Raw genomic sequence first — 21,930 nt, 5'->3', positions numbered from 1 at the left:
GGGGAGACCGGGGATGGTTGTAACATGAATGAAAGTGCGTGTGTATGCAAATTCAAGTAGTAGATGATTTATCTGAAAATGTTTCATAGGTAGTGTTTCATTAATGTTACCCTAAACGGCCACCATAACTCCGTGTTTATTTTACTTTTTAGTATTTGTTTAAATATATTTTTGATAGAAATCTGTAACATACAAGCGCATCTTAATAACTATGCAACGTAATGGATTTACTGTAGGCTAAAGCCTAAAATGACTAAGCGGTACTCAGATTTATTTGTTTTGTTCGGCTACTGCGTTATCAGTTAAAATGCTTCGCTGTTCCTGTTATTTAAGGTCTGTAGCCTACGTTTCCATTTTAAGTACCCTATCATTGTTTTCAGGGAACCGGCAAATGGAACCATTACATGAGGTGGAGCCTGAACGTAATGGTCTGGACGAGCAGGCGGTAAATGTGTCACTTCTTAGAACGGTTTAAACACGGACTCTTGTAGCTATATGTGACACCAGTAATTTACACCGACCAAGGATCTCTCATATTCTCGGTTCACTTCTTAGGGCACTTACATCCCATATCGAATCTAATCGGTGCTGATTCGGTTCACTGCAGGTGACATCGTCTGAGCTTAAATCCGCCTTTACAGGTCGTATATTGCCGATACAAATATTGGTACTCAGAAGCAGTAGGGAGACTCCCGAACATTTCTGATGGCTTTACGAGGTGTGTACTGCATTCTGGCGTTGCAGGCTTGTGTAGGTAAGCGATTTTCTACGTTGTTGATCAAAGTTATCTTCTCAAAACAAACAAAAAAGAATGTAGTTCAAGCAAATATCAAGTATAGTCTACCAATGTTTTATAGAAAAAATATTGATTTCTAAAACGATTTAGCTGTCATGATTAATACAACTAGTTTGTACTTTGCTACAATAACAAAAAACGCTGACAGATAGAGTTCAGGGTATTAAAGCAAGACGGATAGTAGCCTACTACAGTTTATGATAGTAACATTTCAGAGTTTGCTTAGGTGTTGCTATTTCATAAGTTTACTGTTTAATTGCATGTTTACTTAGTATATTCATTTCTTCATGCAGGAGTATGTTTCTGTGAAGAGGTGTTATTACCAAAGAGCTACAATGAAGCAGTTAACGACAAGGTGTTGTTTACCCCAATCAAACTCCCTTCTCAGCCATTCGACGAGGTCATATGGGCGTTTGGCTTAACTAGAATTATTTTGTTCTCTGGTACTCAAACGTTCATTGACAGTAACTATACAAACAGAGCTAGTCTGAAGACCACCAGTTTTGCTATGGAGCTCAGGAATCTAGATATGACAGATGCTGGAGAATATAAAATCACGATAAAAAAAAAGGAAAACAGTTTATTTGAAACCACAACACTGAATGTATTTGGTAAGTAAGCAAAACTTATTTATTGTTTTAAGTCAGCACTGAGGGTTTGTTCTTTAACATATAATTTTAAATAGTGTTCTTCCCTGAAAATCTGAAAATACAGTGGCCAGTCCTTAGGCATATTATGAACAGTCTAATAAAAAGGATTAAACATGTACATATGCACAGCTACTAGTTTAAAAACTCCAAACCTGAATCTCAGTATAGACCTCTTATATTGTAAAAATGTAGGCAGTTGTACATTTTGGAGATGTAGAGTCCAGTATGTGAGTGACAGTCCTGCCACTCTGTAGTCAGCAGAATGTTGAGGCAGCGCTGACATTTTGTGGGCTCTCCTGTCATCAGCTTGCTGCATCGGTGTGGACTTGTTCCACAAGGCAACTGAATGGTCTGATTCGACTCAATGCCAGTCGCTGATGTTGATTCAAAGGTCATTGAGATCACATTTGCAGACATCCTTGTAGTGTAATGAGAGTCTTACTGTGGGCCTCTGTCCAGATGCCAGTACCCTGAAAAAGGAGATACAGGGTGGGGACAGTAGTCATTGGCACACCTCCTGACAGCCTGCTAGACCTTTCTTTGAGAAGCCCACAGCATCTGCAGTTCCCTCTACCTTCAAGAGTTCTTGGTAGATCAGTGGTTAAGATACTTGACTTGAAGTTTAAAGGTTGGCTGTTTGAGCCCCACCCCCACCAGATTGCTACTGTTGGGCCCATGAGCAAGTTGTATTCATTTATAATTGTAAGTTGCTTTGGACAAAAAAGCATCAGTGAAATGCTGTAAATGTCCTGAACACTTCCGTTGCTTTCATTTTCTTCTTAATCAGAGGTAATAGCTTGAGTGGGCCTCAAACCAATTAGCAGACTTGACAGTCTTGATTGTTGCAGTGTTGTGAATAGGATCCACCAGATGTTCCCATTTCATTCTGATGTTGTTGTTATCTGAGGCAGGCAGGGCTTCCTCCAAGGCTTGCATGAACTCCACTACATTTGCAGGATCACAAGTCTTGCTGATATCAATGCATGGCTTTCCTTCCTGGAACAGTGGAGTTGCCTTGGCTGAAGCTTCACCCCACTGCATACAAGGAAGTGGTGGTTTGTACTTTTGTAGCTGTCTGCACTTTGGTAGCTGTGTTACGCATTGTGATGATAAGGTTAAGTTTGTGCCAGTCCATGGAATTTTGTTGTCTCTATGACACTTTGTACCAGGCTTGGTGTTGAAGAAGGTGTTAGTTGTACTGAAGTCTTGCCGACAGCAGAACTCAAGGAGATTTCTGTTTTCATTCACTTTGCCTTTCTGAACTTCCCCAAGCACGAGGGCCAATTGCAATGGTTGCTGTTAACTATGGCATTGCCACCGAGAATGAACAGTGGCATTTAAAATGGAACCTCACTTATTGCTGTGCTGCATTCACTGTAGAACTTTTTGGCATCTTGAGTAGATGGTAAAGTGGGTGTGTAGGCACAAACGATGTTAACCAGACCCACTGATGCTTGAAGCTGGACCTTGTGCAATCTTTCAGTTACCTCATTTGGTGGTATGATAGAAGTAATCAAGCTGTTTCTGATGCCAATGCCAACACAGTGGCCCCGTTTACTGACTTTTCATGCCAGGAAGGAGAATTTTTAATGAAGGCTCCCATTAAAAGAAAGCCTTATTTCCTGAGTGGTGACAATATTTATCTGTAGTCTGCAGTTTGTTAAACCTGCAGAGCATCAACAATGCCTTTAAGATGACTGTTATTAATGGATTAATTCTTACAATGTTAATAGCCTGGTGTAAGGATTATTGATCCACATGTTGAGAGATTTCCTAAATTCCGCACACTCAATGGAGCAAATGGATATTGCTGAGGCAGCACCTAATTGTCAGGGGACCAACCACCTTGAGGCTGGCAGTAGCTGCCCAACGAAAACCAAGAATTCGCCCTACCATCAGAAGTAATCCCTGGTGCCTCACTTTATACCAATTCAGGGCAAAGGTTTATAATTAGGAATTGTTGCTTCCTGCACTGTGTCAGCCCGAAAACTCATGGGGGCGTGGTCATCTACAAGTGTGATGCACCTGCCCTCTGCCTTTTATAATGTAAAAGTGATATACCTAATTCAAACTCCACTTAACATAAACTAATTTAGTTCTTTAATTGATTAGGTTCAGTAGGTTCCAAGACATATTGTTGAAGAATAAATAAAGATTGACCCCAAACTGACTGTGTCAGATTCAGGTTATTACTTTTACAATGTCACTTAAACACTATACAAAAGTCATAGAATGCCAATTTTTTTTAATCTATCAGACTCTAGTTTCTGTGGTGATCAGCACATGGAAATGCTAACTTGTGCTAGTTCTGTTGTGCCATTGTCTACTCCACTTGCCCTGTCACATACTCTGTCTCATATGGAGCTGCTTTAATAATGATTACCTAAATTCTGATTGGTCACTGAATTATCACCCATTACCAACAAAAGACAATAATTCTTTAATGATGGATTGGGCTGTTTGGGATTTGTTATCATAAAATCTTTTACTAGTCTTTTGTATTTATTGCCTCAACCTCTCAATTTTAAGTGTCCACCTTGATGGCCTTGATTACAAGGGCTATACTGATCTATTACTTGCTGCTTTTTTTTCTGAAATTGGTCACGTGTGTAAATGGAGGATTCCAGTGTGGCAACTCCAATGTAGCAAACACAATGTGGAGAACTTCAGTGCCTGTTCTTTTATTTGTTTCTTCATGTGTACTACTCTTTTTTTGGTAGGACATTTTTGATAGGTGACCATTGAGCTAGTCCAGGATGAACATTAGCATTCCATTATGTTACTATGGACTTTCCCAGTTGAACTAAAGTCAGGCAAACTAGCAAAAATGTCACAGATTATGGAAAGTGAACCTTTTTTTGTGACAATATACTTCAAATAGATGTAAGTGATCAATATCATTATCTAAAAATAAGAGCCAATAGCCAATAGCGCAGTGCATACTGTTGTTTTGGATGCAAATCTATAGTTTAGGTTCTGGCACGTTATTGACACGTGTATTATTTTTTAACCTCCAGAGCCAGTTTCCAACATTACTATAACACCAAGAGAGACGGAACTAGTTGAATTCAACAGCACTGCCAGCCTCACTTGTTCTGCCTCTGGCACCTCCATTTCATTCTTTTGGCTAAATGGCAGCTCTGAGCTAACATTAGGGGAGAGAGTTCAGCTGACCAATGGGAACACCACTTTGATCATTACCTGTGTGAGCAGAGATGACATTGGGCCATATAGATGTGGAGCATTCAACATCATCAGCAAAGACATGAGCCAAAATATGACCCTCACCATTTACTGTGAGTTTTTTCATACCATGTGATTTGTTGTTGATACAATTCTTTGGTACATCTAACCAACATGCATGACATAGCTGGTCTCTGCACGACCACAGTGGCTCTACAGCTGACTGAATATAGATCATTTCATTACAGATGGTCCCGACAAAGCTACTGTTGCAGCTGCCCCTGTGGGACCATTCTACAGCTCTGGGTGTGACATCATGCTGAGATGCTCAGCTGAGGCCAGTCCTGCTGCAGTGTTTCAGTGGGTTGTCAGTGGAACAGTGCTTGGTGAAAAGGGCCCAGAGCTCAAACTGGCCAACATTCAGACCAATCAGAGCGGCAGCTATACCTGTCTAGCTCATAATACCAAGAGTTTGAGATACTCCACTTCTCAACCCATCAACATCATTGTAGTGGGTGAGTTTAGTTGTAGGCTATTGAGTAGATAAGCCCCAGAGCAGAACAAGGCAGCAAACTAGACAGGGAAAAAAAATTGTTGCATTGTTGCACAAGATTTACTTGTTGGTCGAAACACAAAAAGAGGTTGGCACTTCCATAAACATGAAGTTTATCTAAAATGTGGACAATGGCACACAGAATTTTAAAAACACCTTTAAGATAAGAGAACTTTATTACAACATATTTAGCACAAACATCAGTTGTTAAAATGTTGGTCAAAGTCTAAGACTTTAGCAAACCTACAGCCTTTGCTTGTGGTTTTTAGGTCAATTTTTGTGCTATTCAGACAATTAAAGTACATTTTTAAAACAGATTATCCACACATATAAAGTGAAAGTATATAGACTTTAGCTCTAAAGGATTTACACCTTTTGTTTTAACTTAGCAATTGGATAACACAAAAAATTTTACACGGAAATTTTGACATTTTCACAATCAGAGCGAGATGCGAGTGATAAAATGGAACTAAATTTTTAAAGAAAAATTGTACAAAAACAGAATATCATAAACGAGATCAAGAATGAAATAACATGCTGACAAGAATAGTGCTTTCATCAGGAAGTTGGCTTAGCAAACAGTCCACAAACTCGAATGCAAAGCACTGGAGGGAGGCACCTGTGGGACTTACGTAGGAGAAAATGTAAATCATATTAAGTGATTGACTAATAATCAGGTGATTGCAATTAGATGAGTGAATGTGGATAACCATTGGTGGATGGTTCAGTGTGTCACGCCTTCTGCAAGGACACAGTCTGCTGTGGACTACACTACTCACAAACCTGTTCATTCCCAATACCCAGATTATTAGTTTCACCTGTGTCTTGTTTTTCCTATTGTGTTTCCCTATATAAGCCCTATTTATTCAATCATTGTTTGCGGTCTTGTTTCCAAGCATTTATCATTTCATGGCTGTTGTTATTGTATTGTTTATTATCATGGGTACACTGATCTGATTGGTTGAAAAACATTTTAAGCATGCTTATATTTGTGACAACGCAGATGTTTCACACCAAAACTTTATCCCACCACTGATCCTTTGCTAAGTAAAGCTAACTTTAAGCACGTGGCCCTCAGTTGTTTTGTGCATAATACAAAATGAGAAATGAATACAGTGGATGACTTTTGACCTGTAGCCTGTTTGGTCAGACTGAAGGACAGTGTGACTGCAGATGTTCATCAAATTCTGACTCTGTCATCACCTTGAAAAATGTTTAGGTTGACTGCTGTGACAGCAGAACAATTAAACGCACGTCGTTTTTCTCAATGCACAATGAACAAAAATGTATAGAATAACACATTCAATATTTCAAATTCTATCTATTATTTTTAATACATTTTATTTTTAGTTTTTTGTCTTTATTTCTTTCATTTTGCTTATTTTTAAACTAAGTCATTAAACATATAATTAACATGTATAAGGTGAATGTTTCAGCTTCAAACTATTTTTTGAAACATTATTCTTATTTTCAACACTATTCAATCAATCTATAAATAAATGAATGCAATATTAAATGATAAGGAAATAACGCACAGTACAGTAGACCAGACTCATGTAAGTGATACCAGTTGATTCAGTCACAGGCAGGAATTTTTAAAAAATAGTTTTCACATGGCCCACTGTCAAATCCCTTGTTTTATCTATGTACTTTTTCTCTGATTTTTACAGAAAAAATATCTCAAGTCACACTTAATGACTCAACAGGTCTTCTAATAGAAGGTAGATCTTTTTCCAATTTAACCTGTGAGGGTTCTGGGACCATCCTCAGTACTGAGTGGATGAAGGATTATCAGATACTGTCTCCTAGCAACAGCGTCATATTCTCGCCTGATAACAAAACAGTATTGATTGGTCCAGTGAGAAGATCAGACAGTGGTGAATACCAGTGTACACTCAGCAACCCTGTCAGCTCTGATACTGCAAAGTTCATAATGACTGTTAACTGTAAGTGCAAAATATACAGTTGGTGTTGAGTTCCTTTGTGCAACTGATCAAACATCACAACTGTAGCTAATAGTGCAATAACTTCATACTCTTTGTTACAGATGGACCAGATAAGGTTGTTATTGGTGGACCAAGTGAAGTGGAGGTGCAGGCAAAAGCTTTGACATTTGAGTGCATTACTGAATCTATACCAACTGCTTCTTACACCTGGGAGTTTAATGGAACAAACACTGGAGTGACTACAGTGTCATTTATAGTGGAACTGGTTCACTTTGAGAATAGTGGAAAATACACCTGCATAGCCCAGAATCATGTCACCAAACTTAATGCCTCAGGAAGTCATGCTTTGGTAGTTAAAGGTAAAGATTTACTCTCAACATAACAAACCTTTTTTCTTACAGGTAAACTGGATATCAGTTATGACAAATAAAATATTTTACACAAAAAGTAAAAACATTGTCATGATTAATCAAATCAGTTACAGAGTTATATTAAAGAACCAGTTCTTAAAGAACTGGTTAATTATTCAGGTTTTAGTGAAGAGCATGCTATGCAGTAACAACTTTGAATTATTCACTACATTGTAACATTGTATTAACTGGCACAAATGTATGTAAAATAAGATGTATTAAATCTGAGTGCAAATGTGTTAACATAAGTAAACATAGAAAACAACTTAAGGATAAGAGTAGTTCATGAACAGAATCAGTGTGAGAATTCTGCAATAATAATAATAATAATAATAATAATAATAATAATGATGATGATAATAATAATAATAATAATAATAATAATAATAATAATAATAATAATAAAAATAAAAATAAAATGATAAAAATATAGATTCTATGACATATGCCATATATTTTAATCCCAACATTTTTCTATTCCACATATTTTAATCCTAGCACTGACTTTTATGTGATTGTATAGAATCTGATCTGCTGGTTCTTTTGTGTTCTTACAGAAAAAGTGAGTGGTGGTGATGGAACACTGTCTGCAGGAATTATAGCTGCGATTGTCATTGGAGTTTTATTAGTAGTTACTGCTGTTGCCGGTTTGGTTGTCTACTTTACGAAATTTAAAGGAAGGCAAGTATACTGTTCCAAACGCAACCGAATTAAACCATCCATTTGCATATTTGCAATCAGAAACAGTTTCATCTGACTAAAATCCATTTTTGAATAATATTAGTATTATTTATATAACGTCAGAAATAGGCCTGGACTAAATCATTGGCACCCATGTCTTTAGCTTCACATACACACTACAGAGGTTGTATGGTTGTAATGGCTGGGTCTCCATTTTAATATAGGCTTAACTCAAGCTCCAGAGCACATAAAAATATCGGAGGTAAGTAGGAAGATCTTCAGTCCAGTATGAATATGTACGCTATGCACTTTGTACGGCTATGATAGTGAATAGATCATTGTTCTATTTTATAGCTGTGACTTGAATTATGAACTAAATGAATTATTCTCATTATTACCATTTATTATAACAAACACTTTTGATATTGGTCAGCCCCATTAAGGCACATCAATATTGATGTGTATTTTCTGACTTCCACAGCAACAGGAAATGGCAAACATGTGAGTAACTTTCTATATTTAGTATCTTTCTAGAACACCAGTGTTTCACGGTTAATTGCATTACTAATATGCTAGTTATGATAGCTAGTTATATCACACACCCTATGAATCTGTCAGGAAAAGCAGATACGTGTGTTTTACAGTTAGAAAATGGGGACTTTGAACTCACACATTAGATTCAAATGTTTAGCCCTATATGTGTTAATGTTATGAGGAAATAAGTTAAGGAACTGTTAATAGCTCTGTTTTATAGAGCTCTTGGAAAATTCATTTGTGTCAAGTAACTTTGTTCAGTCAAAATCAGGAGGCAAATACAGTCATAAGTTCATCTAAATATGTGTAACAAAAAATACTGTTCCTCGACCATACACTACGTTATAAGCAATTTACTGGGGCCCTTCTTCACATTACTGACATTTATTACTTAAATGTGTTAAATGTGTTGATTACATGCAAGTCATACACTTGTATGTATAACTTGCATATAAAAGACCAGTGTGTACATCTATATCTACACACTTATCTTTTACAGCTGTAGAACCTATTCACAGTGTCTGTTGAGGAGTTATATGGGTGTATATATTTTGTCAGCTTGACTTGAGCAAGACTTGCAAAAGCCTTTCTAAGCTTTCACAGGGGTCTTGTGCTTCTTTACTGTTTTGAGCTGTACTTGAATACTACCCTAAGCCCCAGTTAACCTACTATTTAGTTCCCTTATCGCACAGTAGATGCCAGCCTAGCAGGGAGAGAGTTAACTTTCTCCTTGACACATGTAAGCAATTACCATTTTTTTTCTACCTGTATAGGTCAACTGATTCCAACTGAATGGCCACTGAATGCTCAGTTCTCCACACGTGAACTAACAGATATTAAGAGATTGCTTAGGTGCAGAGGTAGCATTGTCTTAAACCAACGTACCTTATGGGAGAATGTCCTGTTTTGACTGTCCTGTTTTGAGTGTTTTCTGTGTGGGCAAAACTGTTCCTAAATGTTATTTATTATAGTCTAAGAGACTAAATATGTAACCGAAAAAATTTATTGATATAAATCAATACATTTATTGCATACCATTGAACAGTTCTTCCTGCACACTACTACTGCTACACTACTCACTACCCCCACCTTGTTGGATAAGTAGCAAGACACAGTAGGTACACATGATCAGATGAGATGAGTGTGTAGGGTGGTCATGTGTAATATAAGCCACTCATGCATCTTACTGTGATATTAATCATGCGTTAGTTCATTCACAACATGGCAAAACAAACCAGAAAGAAAAAAATTGGAAAATTCCTTTCATCTCAATGCATCCTACAGTAAAGATAAATAAACATGGGGAATCAAGTTAGCTGAGAAACATGAAGCTCAGCAAGTTAGTCTGTTTTGTGTATCTCTTGACCACAGTAATAACCACTCACAAAGCCTTAAAAAAGCAGATTCTTTTCCATAGCTGTAGCTGCTTTGTCAGGGTGTGTAACCCTTTTTGGATTCCAGATGTACCCATTCTAGATACTCATGGATTGTAGCTAATAACACCATCCATGTGTAGCAATGAGTTGGCAAAGCGAGAATCAGAGACCCTCATTTAACCCAGTGAATTATTGAATATTTTGAAGTTATTGAGAGACCATTTTCTCAGTATTAAAAGAGTATAGCTCTTATATGAGCCTGTGCAATTATAAATGGTCATCTATGCATCTGCAGTACCACAATGAATACATACCAACTGCTACACTAGATTTGCCCCAAATGCTATCTATTAGTCACCTGTAAAAGATGAATATTTTATTTTTATTTTATTATCATTAGCCTATTTACAATGTGTCAATGTGTCTCTCTTGTTAGGAATTAACCTACACAGACATCAAACATTTTCAGAATAATCAGACCATGGTGAATATGGGTGGAACCAATGCACAGATGCAGCATGAAACTCTAGCCATGGTAAGGGCACTCATATTGTCTCAGCATAATCAGGGAAGCAGTTCCGTTTCAATCAATTTAGGCTCATTAGTCTCATCACAGTTAACAGGTTAAGGGAGATGTACAGTGAGACATTTGAGCTGGCATTGTTTGCTGGGACCTTTCACAGAAACTAGACTAATGGACATGGCATAAAGCCGAGGGGGGGTGGGGGAGAGGTATTCCGTATGCTGCACCAGACGTCTGCCTACCCATAATCACTCATGCTAAAGATGAAACCCCTATGGAATGTTTTATTTGTGGGTGAGTGCTTAAGAGCAGTGGCTAACAGACATCATTTGAAGATCAGCAGTTGCTGTAAAGATTTGGCTTGGTGCTCTGCAACTGAAAGCTAGAATTTGACCTCAGAGGCATGTTGCCATTTCTAGGCTTGTGGTTACTTTATCACTGCATACATCAGTTCTAGGTGCAGTGGGAAAAAATGTAACTTAATTGAAATAAACTTTAAAACATTTTGATGAAGAAAAATTAATTGAAGAATGAATTCATCATTGATGTCCAGATTAAATGATTAAAAAGAATCTTTAATGTTGTACCATTAATCTTTCCTGTAATTTTAATTTGGTTTCATTTCCTAGAGGCTGGCTTTAATGCATATCTATTTTTTAATGCAAACAGATAGCAAATGGATGTTTAAGATGTAGAATACTACTATTGTAAATTATTATATATACTATTACCCTTACCATTTTAAAGTGTAAGTGTGACTGGACCTAAATTAAAGCCAGCTGCATGAAAAATAACTAGAATAACTGCCACTTCAATCTTTGTAGGGTACAACACCTGCTCCAGATACAGAAGTCACATATTCTGAAGTGAGGAGGAAGTAGAGATATGCTTTCATCATTGGATATGGACCATGATGGGGAAGTTTACTGAACATATCTGTCCTTGCACTTGATATTATATAGAGACATGTAATAGAATATGCATATGTGGATATATTTATTACATTCTGGAGTTTATGGTGACATTATAACAATGATCCACATGAAGACCTGGTAATCATTTCATCTTAACTCAATGGATTTTAACTTGTGCAATTAAGTTCGGAAGGTTGTAATATTTTCCTCAGTAATTCAGAACAGAAAGGGCTTGCATGGCCTGAGATAACATATGTTATGAAATACCCATTAGATATAACTAATATAATGAGAAAGGGCCTTTTAAATTAATGCGGTGTACTTATGTGTGCTTACTTCTCATCTGGTAGAGATGGACAGTGGATGTGTTTGATTTATTTTACCTTTGGACTTCCTCAACTTCATGCACCTTTGCACCAATGTTTCTCAGGAAACCAAAAACAGGAGGTCGCTTCAGTCTAATAAAGTTATGCATTTATGCAAGCTATGCAAATAAACAATAAATAAGAATAATAAATGGTAAATGTTTAGTAATACAAAGTTATTTTTAAAAGTGACTAAATTATATCATGTTTTTACTTTCTATTTTTGTAAAACTGTTATATTTTTAAACTAACTTTTTATTGAAAATATCTTCTTGTAAATATCCACTTATATTTTGTTGACATTATTTTTGATGATCTAAATCTAAAAGCTTGTGCGTTTTGTTTACTGACATAACATCATCCTTCCTTCAGGGAGTATTGCCAACTTGCACATTGTTAAGGTTGTATGAAAGGTATGCATAACCCTTAAGATCAGATTATACATACTCTCATAGTTGATATTATATTAATCATATACTCAAAACAATTGCTTAAATAAAATAAAGCAATTAAAAGAATTTCAAATGAAAGAATACTCATTTTTCTCATACTCATGTTTACAGTTTGGACCTTTTGCAAGATATTGCATACAGTGGTGTGAAAAAGTGTTTGCCTCCTTCATGATATTTTTTTGCATGTTTGTCACACTTACATGTTTCAGATCATCAAAACATTTAAATATAAGACAAAGATAACACAAGTAAGCAAAATGCAGTTTTTAAATGAAGGTTTTTATTATTAAGGGAAAAAAAATCCACACCTACATGGCCCTGTCAGAAAAAGTGATTGCCCCTTAGACCTAATAACTGGTTGGGTCACCCTTAGCAGCAACAACTGCAATCAAGCATTTGCGATAACTGGCAGTGAGTCTTTTACAGTGCTGTAGAGAAATTTTGGCAGACTCATCTTTGCAGAATTGTTGTAATTTGACCACATTGGAGGGTTTTCAAGCATGAGCTGCATTTTTAAGGTTATGCCACAGCATCTCAATCGGATTCAGGTCAGGATTTTGACTAGGCCACTCAAGTCTTCATTTTGTTTTTCTTAAGCCATTCAGAGGTGGACTTGCTGGTGTGCAGAACTCAAGTGCGCTTCATCTTGAGGTCACAAACAGATGGCTGGACATTCTCCTTCAGGATTTTTTGGTAAACAGCAGAATTCATGGTTCCATTCACCACAGCAAGTCTTCCAGGTCTTGCAGCAGCAAAACAGCCCCAGACCATCACACTACCGCCACCATATTTTACTGTTGCTATGATGTTCCTTTTCTGAAATGCTGTGTTACTTTTACAGCAGATGTAATGGAGCATACACCTTCCAAAAAGTTCAACTTTTGTCTCATCAGTCCACAAAAGTCTTGGGGATCATCAAGATGTTTTCTGGCAAAACTGAGATGAGCCTTTATGTTCTTTTTGCTCAACAGTGGTTTTTGTCTTGTAACTCTGCCATGCAGGCCATTTTTGCCCAGTCTCTTTCTTATGTTGGAGTCATAAACATTGACCTTAACTAAGGCAAGTGAGGCCTGCAGTTCTTTGGATGTTGTCGTGGGGTCTTTTGTGACCTTGGATGAGTCGTCGCTGTGTTCTTGGGGTAATTTTGGTCAGCCGGCCACTCCTGGGAAGGTTCCCCACTGTTCCATGTTTTCGCCATTTGTGGATAATGGCTCTCACTGTGCTTCACTGGAGTCCCAAAGCTTTAGAAATGGTTTTATAACCTTTTCCAGATTGATAGATCTAAATTACTTTGTATCTCATTTGTTCCTGAATTTCTTTGGATTGCAGCATGCTGTCTAGCTTTTGAGGACCTTTTGGTCTACTTCACTTTGTCAGGCAGGTCCTATTTAAGTGATTTCTCGATTGAGAACAGGTGTGGCAGTAATCAGGCCTGGGTTTGGCTAGAGAAATTGAACTCAGCTTTCCAATGATGTGATAAACCAGAGTTAATTTATGTTTTAAAGGGGGGGAAACACTTTTCCACACAGGACCATGTAGGTTTGGATTTTTTTTCCTTAATAATAAAAACCTTCATTTAAAAACTGCATGTTGTGTTTACTTGTTATCTTTGTCTAATATTTAAATTTGTTTGATGATCTGAAACATTTACGTGTGACAAACATGCAAAAAAATAAGATATCATGAAGGGGGCAAACACTTTTTCATACCACTGTATATTTTTTCTCTTTGTTCTATTCTTTTTGGTGTCTGTGTGACTGTAGATTGTTATGAAATACAAGATGGTTTCATCGCTTATCTCCAACTTCGGGAAATACGTACAGTCATAGTTCCCATTTTCTCTTTCTTTTCCGAGAATGATCTAAACAATCTGAAGATATAATCTCATGGTCTATTTTCTCCTGAAAATTGTAATATGTTACAACTGTAAAACTCATGAATCAAAGTCAAACATGACCTGGACTGTGTTCTCCCAGGATGAAATGAACGGATGGAGGAGGCCGATAAGCCTGCAGTCATAAAACCCATAAAACCAGGCTATAAAAAGTAGTAATACTGTTGCCTAGTTACCCAGACTTAGAGTATGCATTCGCTTTCCTTTCCCAAGAACTTGTGGCACTGCTGGTCATGATTGTATATAATCTGAATCAGAAACCAGTGGTAATCATTGCTATATACAGCAAAAAGAACTAGATCTTACAGTACAGGTACAATATTTTGTCCATAGTTTTAAATTGGACCATTGAAACAACATTTTCCATTTCTCACCTGCATAAATGTTTCACATTTTACCTCAGTTTGTCATGTTTGCAAGGTTTGGCCTTGAATGCACACATTTAATAGAAAAAAGACAAAAGTTTAAAGATTCATACTTTATTTTATGTAGAGGAAAGGTGGGAAGCAGTATTTGTTACTTATAAACCAGATGCACTCTGCTGTTAACCAGGGTTGAAGTTCATATTTAGTGCTCGAGACATACTGTTCCCTATCAGAGAAAGTTCCTTCTGATTCAGGCCATAGGCATCACTGGCTGTGTTGTAACTTGTGAGACTCTGTTGCTCAATGTTCAGTTTGCTAATTGTTGACTCATCCAGGAACAGGAAGTCTGAATCAAAGATCAGAGGAGCTTTAGTTCCTCTTACATTGTGAAAGGTTTTAAAGTCTGTCTGTTCTCAGTGTAAGGATTGGCACCAGGCTGAGAGTGGGTGGAACCCCACAGCGCTGATGGACGCTTTCCACCAGGGCCTCAGTGAGGAGCTTAAAGATGAACTGGCCCACCAAAATACTTCCACCTCTCTCTATATCCTGATCGATCTGGTGTTGCGAATTGACAGTCGCATACGGGAGAGGCGCAGAGCACGGGGACCAGATGTCAGTCAAGGCTCTTGCGGAGCGCCGCGCACCCTTAGCCCTGTTCATGTGCCTGACAAGCAGGGGGACTCCGGACTCCGGCCAATGCAGCTCGGACACACCCGCCTTTCTCGAAGTGAGCGCGATGCTCAGATGTGGGAAGGGAGGTGTCTGTACTGCGGAAGCTCGGGTCATCTTCGCCCAGCTTGTCCTGAGCTCCAGGGGAAAAGACAATGTCCGTCAGGGGAGGGAGGACCTCTGACAGACTCAACCAGTCCTCGCCGAGCTCAAGGGTTGTTCCTCAGTACCACAATTGGTTGGTGAATGTCTGAAACACATCTCCAGGCATTTATGGACTCAGGAGCAGCAGGCAACTTTCTTAACTCTGGGTTAGCCAACAAGTTAGCCCTGCCACTGGTCCCACTGGACGAACCCCTATCAATTGCTGCCATCGATGGTCAGTCCCTTGAGCCAGGGGTTGTTAGCCATCCGACCCATCCAGTCATATTGTGAGTCAGCTCACACACCAAACATATTGCATTGTTTATTATCCATGTTCCCAATTTGCAAGTGATTTTGGGTACCCCTGGCTTCAGCGACATAATCCTGGCTGAGCCGGTCAGTGCTGTCTTGGGTTTGACATGTCAATGTCCTGTTTGCAGTTATCCAAGCCTCGGTCTGGGTCCAGTCATAATCCTAACCGTCTGGACTTGTCTCGAGTCCCCCAGAAATACTGGGACCTTAGGGAAGCATTTAGCAAACAGAAGGCCAACTATTGCCTCCCCACCGACCATATGACATGGCCATGACCATGACCATATGGCATGCCTTCCTGATGTTTCCATTTGTCGTTGAGGTAGACGCATCTGAGGTGGGCGTTGGTGCAGTTCTGTCCCAGTGATCGGGAAAGGACAAGAAACTGCATCCCTGTGCCTACTTCTCTCAGCGTCTGTCCCCTGCAAAAAAGAATTACGACGTGGGTTACCACGAATTATTGGTGGTTAAGCTTGCCCTTGAGGAGTGGAGGCACTGGCTGGAGGGGGCAAAACACCCCTTCCTGCTCTGGACAGACCACATGAACTTGCTGTACAGCAGGCCAAGTGACATAATCTGCGCCAGGCCAGATGGGGACTGTTCTTTGCCCGGTTTGACTTCACTTTATCATACCGGCTAAGAAAGCCAAACCAGATGCTCTCTCCCACCAGAGGGAATCCTCACATTTTTCTGCTCTGCCCCCCTGGCCTGCGTCGTAGTGCCAATCCAGTGGGGGGTTGAGAAGGCAGTACATCAGGCCCTCCTTGCTGAACCAGATCCGGGTGGAGGCCATCCAGGGCAATTGTATGTACCTAAGGCAGTTAGAGCTTAGGTCCTCAAGTGGGGACATGCATCCCCCTTTTCGATGCACCCTGGAATCACATGGACGCTCGAGTTTCTCTGTCGGTGATTTTGGTGGCCCCGCATGGAACCCGACATCCGAGCATTTGTGAACTCTTGTCGCACCTGTACTCAGTGCAAGGACCCCAGGACAAGGCCCGCTGGTCTATTGCACCCCTTGGCTGTCCCTTCGCACCCTTGATCTCACCTGTCGCTTGATTGTATCACAGGACTGCCCCCATTAAGGGGCAACATGGTGATTTTGGTGGTCGTCTACAGGCCATTTCTTTGCACTGCCAAAACTGCCATTGGTGAAGGAGACAAAGTATTGCTTACACAAGTTGTCCGTCTTCATGGACTGCCTAGCGACATCGTGTCAGAGCATGGGCCTCAATTAATTAGCCACTTCTGTAGGGCGTTTTGTCGGTTGTTGGGGGCAGAGGCCAGCTTGTCCTCGGGCTTCCATCCCCAATCCAATGACCAGACTGAGAGGGTCAACCAAGACTTGGAGCGCACCCTCCGCTGTCTGGCCTCTTCTTGCCCATCCTCTTGGTCTGAGCACCTATTATGGGCAGATTTCGCCCACAACACCCTGTGGCACTCCTCCTTAGTCATGTCACCTTTTGCGTGCCAGTATGGCTATGCCGTACTGTACGGCTTTATGCAGTACTGGACGGTGATAGTAACGTGCATCGTGACAGATAAAGACCAGAAGTACCATGTCAGCTCAATCAGATGGGTGACAGTGATAAGTAAGATGCCCCTGCACCTGGACTTTCCTGGAGTCCTTTCCCAATCTTTAATGCAATTACACTTAAACTAACCAGCTAGACACATCTGGTGCAAAGTGAGGTCAGGAAGGAAGTGATCTATCCTCTATCCTCTTACAGATCCCATTTCTGTGATGCCATCAACTGACCAGCCGCTACTGAACCAGACGCCTAAAGTGGGTCGGTCATTCCACCTCACTTGCAATGGTGCTAGTCCACCAGTCACTATAATCTGGTTTAAGGATGGTGGAGCTCTTACCTTAGACAACAGGATGAGTCTCTCGTTTGACAATGCGACACTGTCATTTAGTGCCTTGGAAAAGCGCAATGGTGGTCAGTATGAGTGCAGAGTAATTAATGGAAGTGTCAGTGTTATAAGTGGGGACTACTGGATTAATTGTAAGTATAAAGCCCATCACATCAAATACACTAAGTTTGCTAAACTATAATCATAAAATCCAAATTCAGTTATAAAAGTGTAAATTGTAATAGGCATGGTGTTGTAACAATTACCAAGACAAAAACATCTGATAAAAGTGCATTCGAGTCTGTCAGCCACAGAGACTCACGATGAATGTCTAGTTCGTTAAAATCCGTAATTTCAGAAAAACAGCAATAATACATACACTGCCAGGCCAAAAAAAAAGGTCACCACCTGGATTTAAATAAGCAAATAGGGAAGAGCTTCCCATTGGATAATTACTTCATGGGTGATTATGTATCAGCTGGCAACAAATTATTTAACTCTAACTGATGCAATGAGTAGCTTCTTATTTAATAAACAACCATGTCGAAAGACACATTCTGTGGTCGTGGAAAAGATGTTAATCTGTTTCAGAAGGGTCAAATTATTGGCATGCATCAAGCAGAGAAAACATCTAAGGAGATTGCTGGAACAACTAAAAGCAGGTTAAGAACTGTTCAACGCATTATTAAAAAGTGGCAGGACAGTGGAGAAACATCATCTTCGAGGAAGGAATGTGGTCAGAAAAAAATCTTGAATTATCATGATTGGCGATCACTTAAATATGTGGTGAAACAAATTGTAGAAAAACAACAGTAGAACTCAGGGATATGTTTAATAGTGAAAATAAGAGCATTTCCACATGCACAATACGAAGGGAACTCAAGGGATTGGGACTAAACAGCTGTGTAGCCTTAAAAAAACCACTTGTCAGTGAGGCTAACCAGTAAAAATGACTTCAATTTACTAGGGAGCATAAAGATTGGACTCTGGAGCAAAGGAAGAAGGCCATATGGTCTGATGAGTCCAGGTTTACCCTGTTCAGAGTGATGGGTGCATCAGCGTAAGAAGAGAGGTGGCTGAAGTGATGCACCCATCATGCCTAGTGCCTACCGTTCAAGCCGGTGGGGCAGTGCTATGATCTGGGGTTGCTCCTGTTGGTCAGGTCTAGGTTCAGCAACGTTATGTGCCCAAAGAATGAGGTCAGCTGACTACCTGAATATACTGAACGACAAGGTTATTCCATCAATGGATTTTCTCTTCCCTGATGGCACGAGCATATTCCAAAATGACAAAGCCAGGATTCATCGGGCTCGAACTGTGAAAGAGCGGTTCAGGGAGCATGAGACATCATTTTCACACATGGATTGGCCACTACAGAGTCTGGACCTGAACCCCATTCAGAATCTTTGAGATGTGCTGGAGAAGACTTTGCCTTTTTTTTTTTTTTGGCAAGGAAGGGTATTTGTTGTAGTTGTACAAGATATTGAAAAGTAGCCAGATTTGTTCTAAATGTGTCTGCTGAAGGTATTCATCTTGAGTAATCTCAATCCAGTTTTTTTTTTCTCCCTACAATTGAATCTGTACTTATCATTTTCATAAATGGTTGAAGTGCCCTGTATGCTTCTTCAGTATAGAGGATGAACAGCAGACACACAAACATAGCAATGATGGGTGATTCAGTCAGCTAAACATTTCCTGTGAAACTGAGATGAAAGTGAAAACCTTTACAGGATATGGACAGATAAGGTCCACCACCACCAGTTTAACTGATGCTGCCCATAACCTCCTCCTGCAGTTGGCTATGTGATTGTGACCCCGACTGGACCAAACCAAGTTGAACTGGGTGTGGAGAGCCAGTTTATCTGTGATGCCAAGTGTGGGGTGGACTGCACTGTTCAATGGGCCCTACATGCTGGTTTTCCCAAGGGAAGAGGGAACAAAGATCCACTGGACTCCGTCTGAGATTGGGCAGACCCAGGTCTACACCTGCATCGCCTTGAACCCAGAAGCAGGCAAGCTTGGGCAGATGTCCAAATCTGTCACTGTCATAGGTGGGTGCAAGCAAGGGTTAAAGGGCAGATGGCCAGAGATTTGCTGCCACCTAGTGGTGGAAAAAGTGGTATTTTTTTATTGAATGGTATTTTACTGTAATTAGACTGTTTAAGCAAGTTAATAGCTGTATATCTCTGTCTTGGGTGTTGTCTTCTCTCCCCTCCCTGCATCTGATTCAGTCCCCCATGGGGCTGAGGTTTCTGGCTGAGAGTATGCTGTGTGCATTTCGCTGCAGCTTTTCCCTGGCTTGTGACTGAGTATAAAAGATGCGTGTTTGATAATTGTAAAGCAACCCTGGGTTCCTTGAAAGGCACTAAATTAATATAACTTCATTCATTCATTCATTCATTCATTCATATTTTATACTGTGAAAAAAAAACTAACTAACAAAAAACTGAACCAAGTAATTGATTATTGCTGTAACTGATTATTGCTGTAACTATACCTGAAGGATGTAAAGTACTACATGACTTTAAATGTACCTGTAACTGATTATTGCTGTAACTATACCTGAAGGATGTAAAGTACTACATGACTTTAAATGTACCTGTAACTGATTATTGCTGTAACTATACCTGAAGGATGTAAAGTACTACATGACTTTAAATGTACCTGTAACTGATTATTGCTGTAACTATACCTGAAGGATGTAAAGTACTACATGACTTTAAATGTACCTGTAACTGATTCTTTGCAGAGGCACTGCCCCGCCCCATTGCCAGTGACTTCAACGCCTTCCGCTGCTGAGGTGGTCAGTGCAATATTGCTGATGCTGGTTTCTGCCTTGGTCTGAAGGGGGCACACTGCACACTCTTCTGCATCAGTTCTCTGCTACTGAACTTCATTAATCCAGCCCAGTACAGACCAATCCCCTCAGCATATAAATGTCCTGTTTTTGAACTGTGATAAGGATGGCAAACTAAAAGTTGCAAATGAAAAATATTATTGTCCATTTCTAAAGTAGTAGCATGTGTGTTTATAGAAGACATTCCCAGAGCGAAGCCAAAGTGGCAGTTCTGTTGTAGGAAAAACAAACGAACAAACAGACAAAGGTACCCACCAAAACTGCAATGTAATAGTGACACAGTACCACAGAGACCTCTTCAAATAATCTGAAATAAACATCAGCCTTCCAGTGCTCTCAATTTATTGTGACATTAACATACCACTAGCTCAAGGTCTAGATAGCCATCTGTATATGAACTATGGGACCGGATCACTGCTTTGGGAAAATTCCATGCTGTGCCCTTTTTGAGAAGGAAAAATAGTAGGTAAGCCCATGCTATCCCAGAGGGCAGAGCTTTTGAGCGAGAGAGAGCAAGGAATGACACTGTTTGCTTTCCATTCCTTTTGATGATAGTATTGTTTCTCTTTGGGCCCCCTTTATTCATTTGAACCATTTGTTCCTCATACTCCCACATATGCGACAATATCTTGCCTTTTACTAAATGTTCATTGGTTAGGGGCAAATGCATGTTGTCTATTAGACAATAAGGGTTAATGAATTACACTTGAGTAATACACCATTGTAGCATGTTTTCATGATGTCATTTTAGTGTTTCCATGGTGTCAGTTCAGTGAATTATTATAAGAATGATTAAAAACCACAATTATTCCCCCTCAGAACTGGAACAAATAGAAATTTGCATGTTGTTACAAAGGAAGGCTTGGTATACAATGTCAACAAAATTTGACAACCAAAAGGAGCAGGAAGCAATGTAAAATTGCTCCACATATAACTATTAGTCCAATGCATTTTCACTGTATGAAATATATTACACTGTGTTATCTAACCTAACATATCTATATCAGTGCTTTATTCACAGCCTTTGTTCCATTGTCTGATTGAGACATTTCACAAAACATAGATTTTTTTTCCAGTAAAGCGCAATAAATCTGTGTCAATATTTACACTTTAGAGGCATGAACAGGTGTGACACGAGGCCAAAAGAGAAGACAGGAAGACAGAGGACACAAAAAATGCGAACCATAAATCAGACAGAGAGTCAGAAGGAGAGAAACATTATGATAATATTCAAACATATTTCAGTTGTTTCATTATTACCAATTATGCCTATAAACTACTTAACAAAATTACTCATACTAAAGTGAATGGTCTGGTTTAATGTATACAGCGAATGCCATTTATCAAACATCTGTGTGATTTCCAAACTGTCACGAGATGCTTACTGCAGTGTAGTTTTTGTGTATGTTTAGCCAGGGCGATTTATGTCTTTGCACACAGAGTTCTAGC

The 21,930-nt window shown here is 39.4% G+C and overlaps 1 protein-coding gene across 1 annotated transcript; it reads left to right on the top strand.

Moving 5' to 3' along the window:
• Positions 1-493: 493 nt before the first annotated feature.
• LOC113583249 lies at positions 494-20,423 on the top strand. The gene is made up of 20 exons (XM_035530719.1): positions 494-754; positions 1,090-1,407; positions 4,464-4,742; positions 4,878-5,144; positions 6,853-7,128; positions 7,230-7,487; positions 8,096-8,284; positions 8,402-8,411; positions 8,444-8,481; positions 8,701-8,720; positions 10,566-10,709; positions 14,147-14,200; positions 15,060-15,369; positions 15,595-15,742; positions 15,830-15,851; positions 16,180-16,378; positions 16,838-17,359; positions 19,420-19,498; positions 19,551-19,675; positions 20,374-20,423. Exons 1-20 carry the CDS (start codon positions 706-708, stop codon positions 20,421-20,423), a joined length of 3,357 nt encoding a protein of 1,118 aa, XP_035386612.1. The 5' UTR covers positions 494-705.
• The last annotated feature ends 1,507 nt before the right edge of the window (positions 20,424-21,930 follow it).

Source organism: Electrophorus electricus, chromosome 10 (genome assembly GCF_013358815.1).
Source record: "Electrophorus electricus isolate fEleEle1 chromosome 10, fEleEle1.pri, whole genome shotgun sequence".
In the NCBI taxonomy this organism is placed as follows: domain Eukaryota; kingdom Metazoa; phylum Chordata; class Actinopteri; order Gymnotiformes; family Gymnotidae; genus Electrophorus; species Electrophorus electricus.
Note: the sequence above shows the minus strand (reverse complement) of the source record. Positions and strands in the feature narration are given on the sequence as shown.

Bases quoted from the DNA above. Each gene is read 5' to 3' on its own strand.
- LOC113583249 (XM_035530719.1), top strand. From the start codon at position 706: ATGGCTTTACGAGGTGTGTACTGCATTCTGGCGTTGCAGGCTTGTGTA. The intron at 1,408-4,463 runs GTAAGTAAGCAA...TTTAACCTCCAG, and splicing joins CACAACACTGAATGTATTTG to AGCCAGTTTCCAACATTACT. The intron at 4,743-4,877 runs GTGAGTTTTTTC...ATTTCATTACAG, and splicing joins TATGACCCTCACCATTTACT to ATGGTCCCGACAAAGCTACT.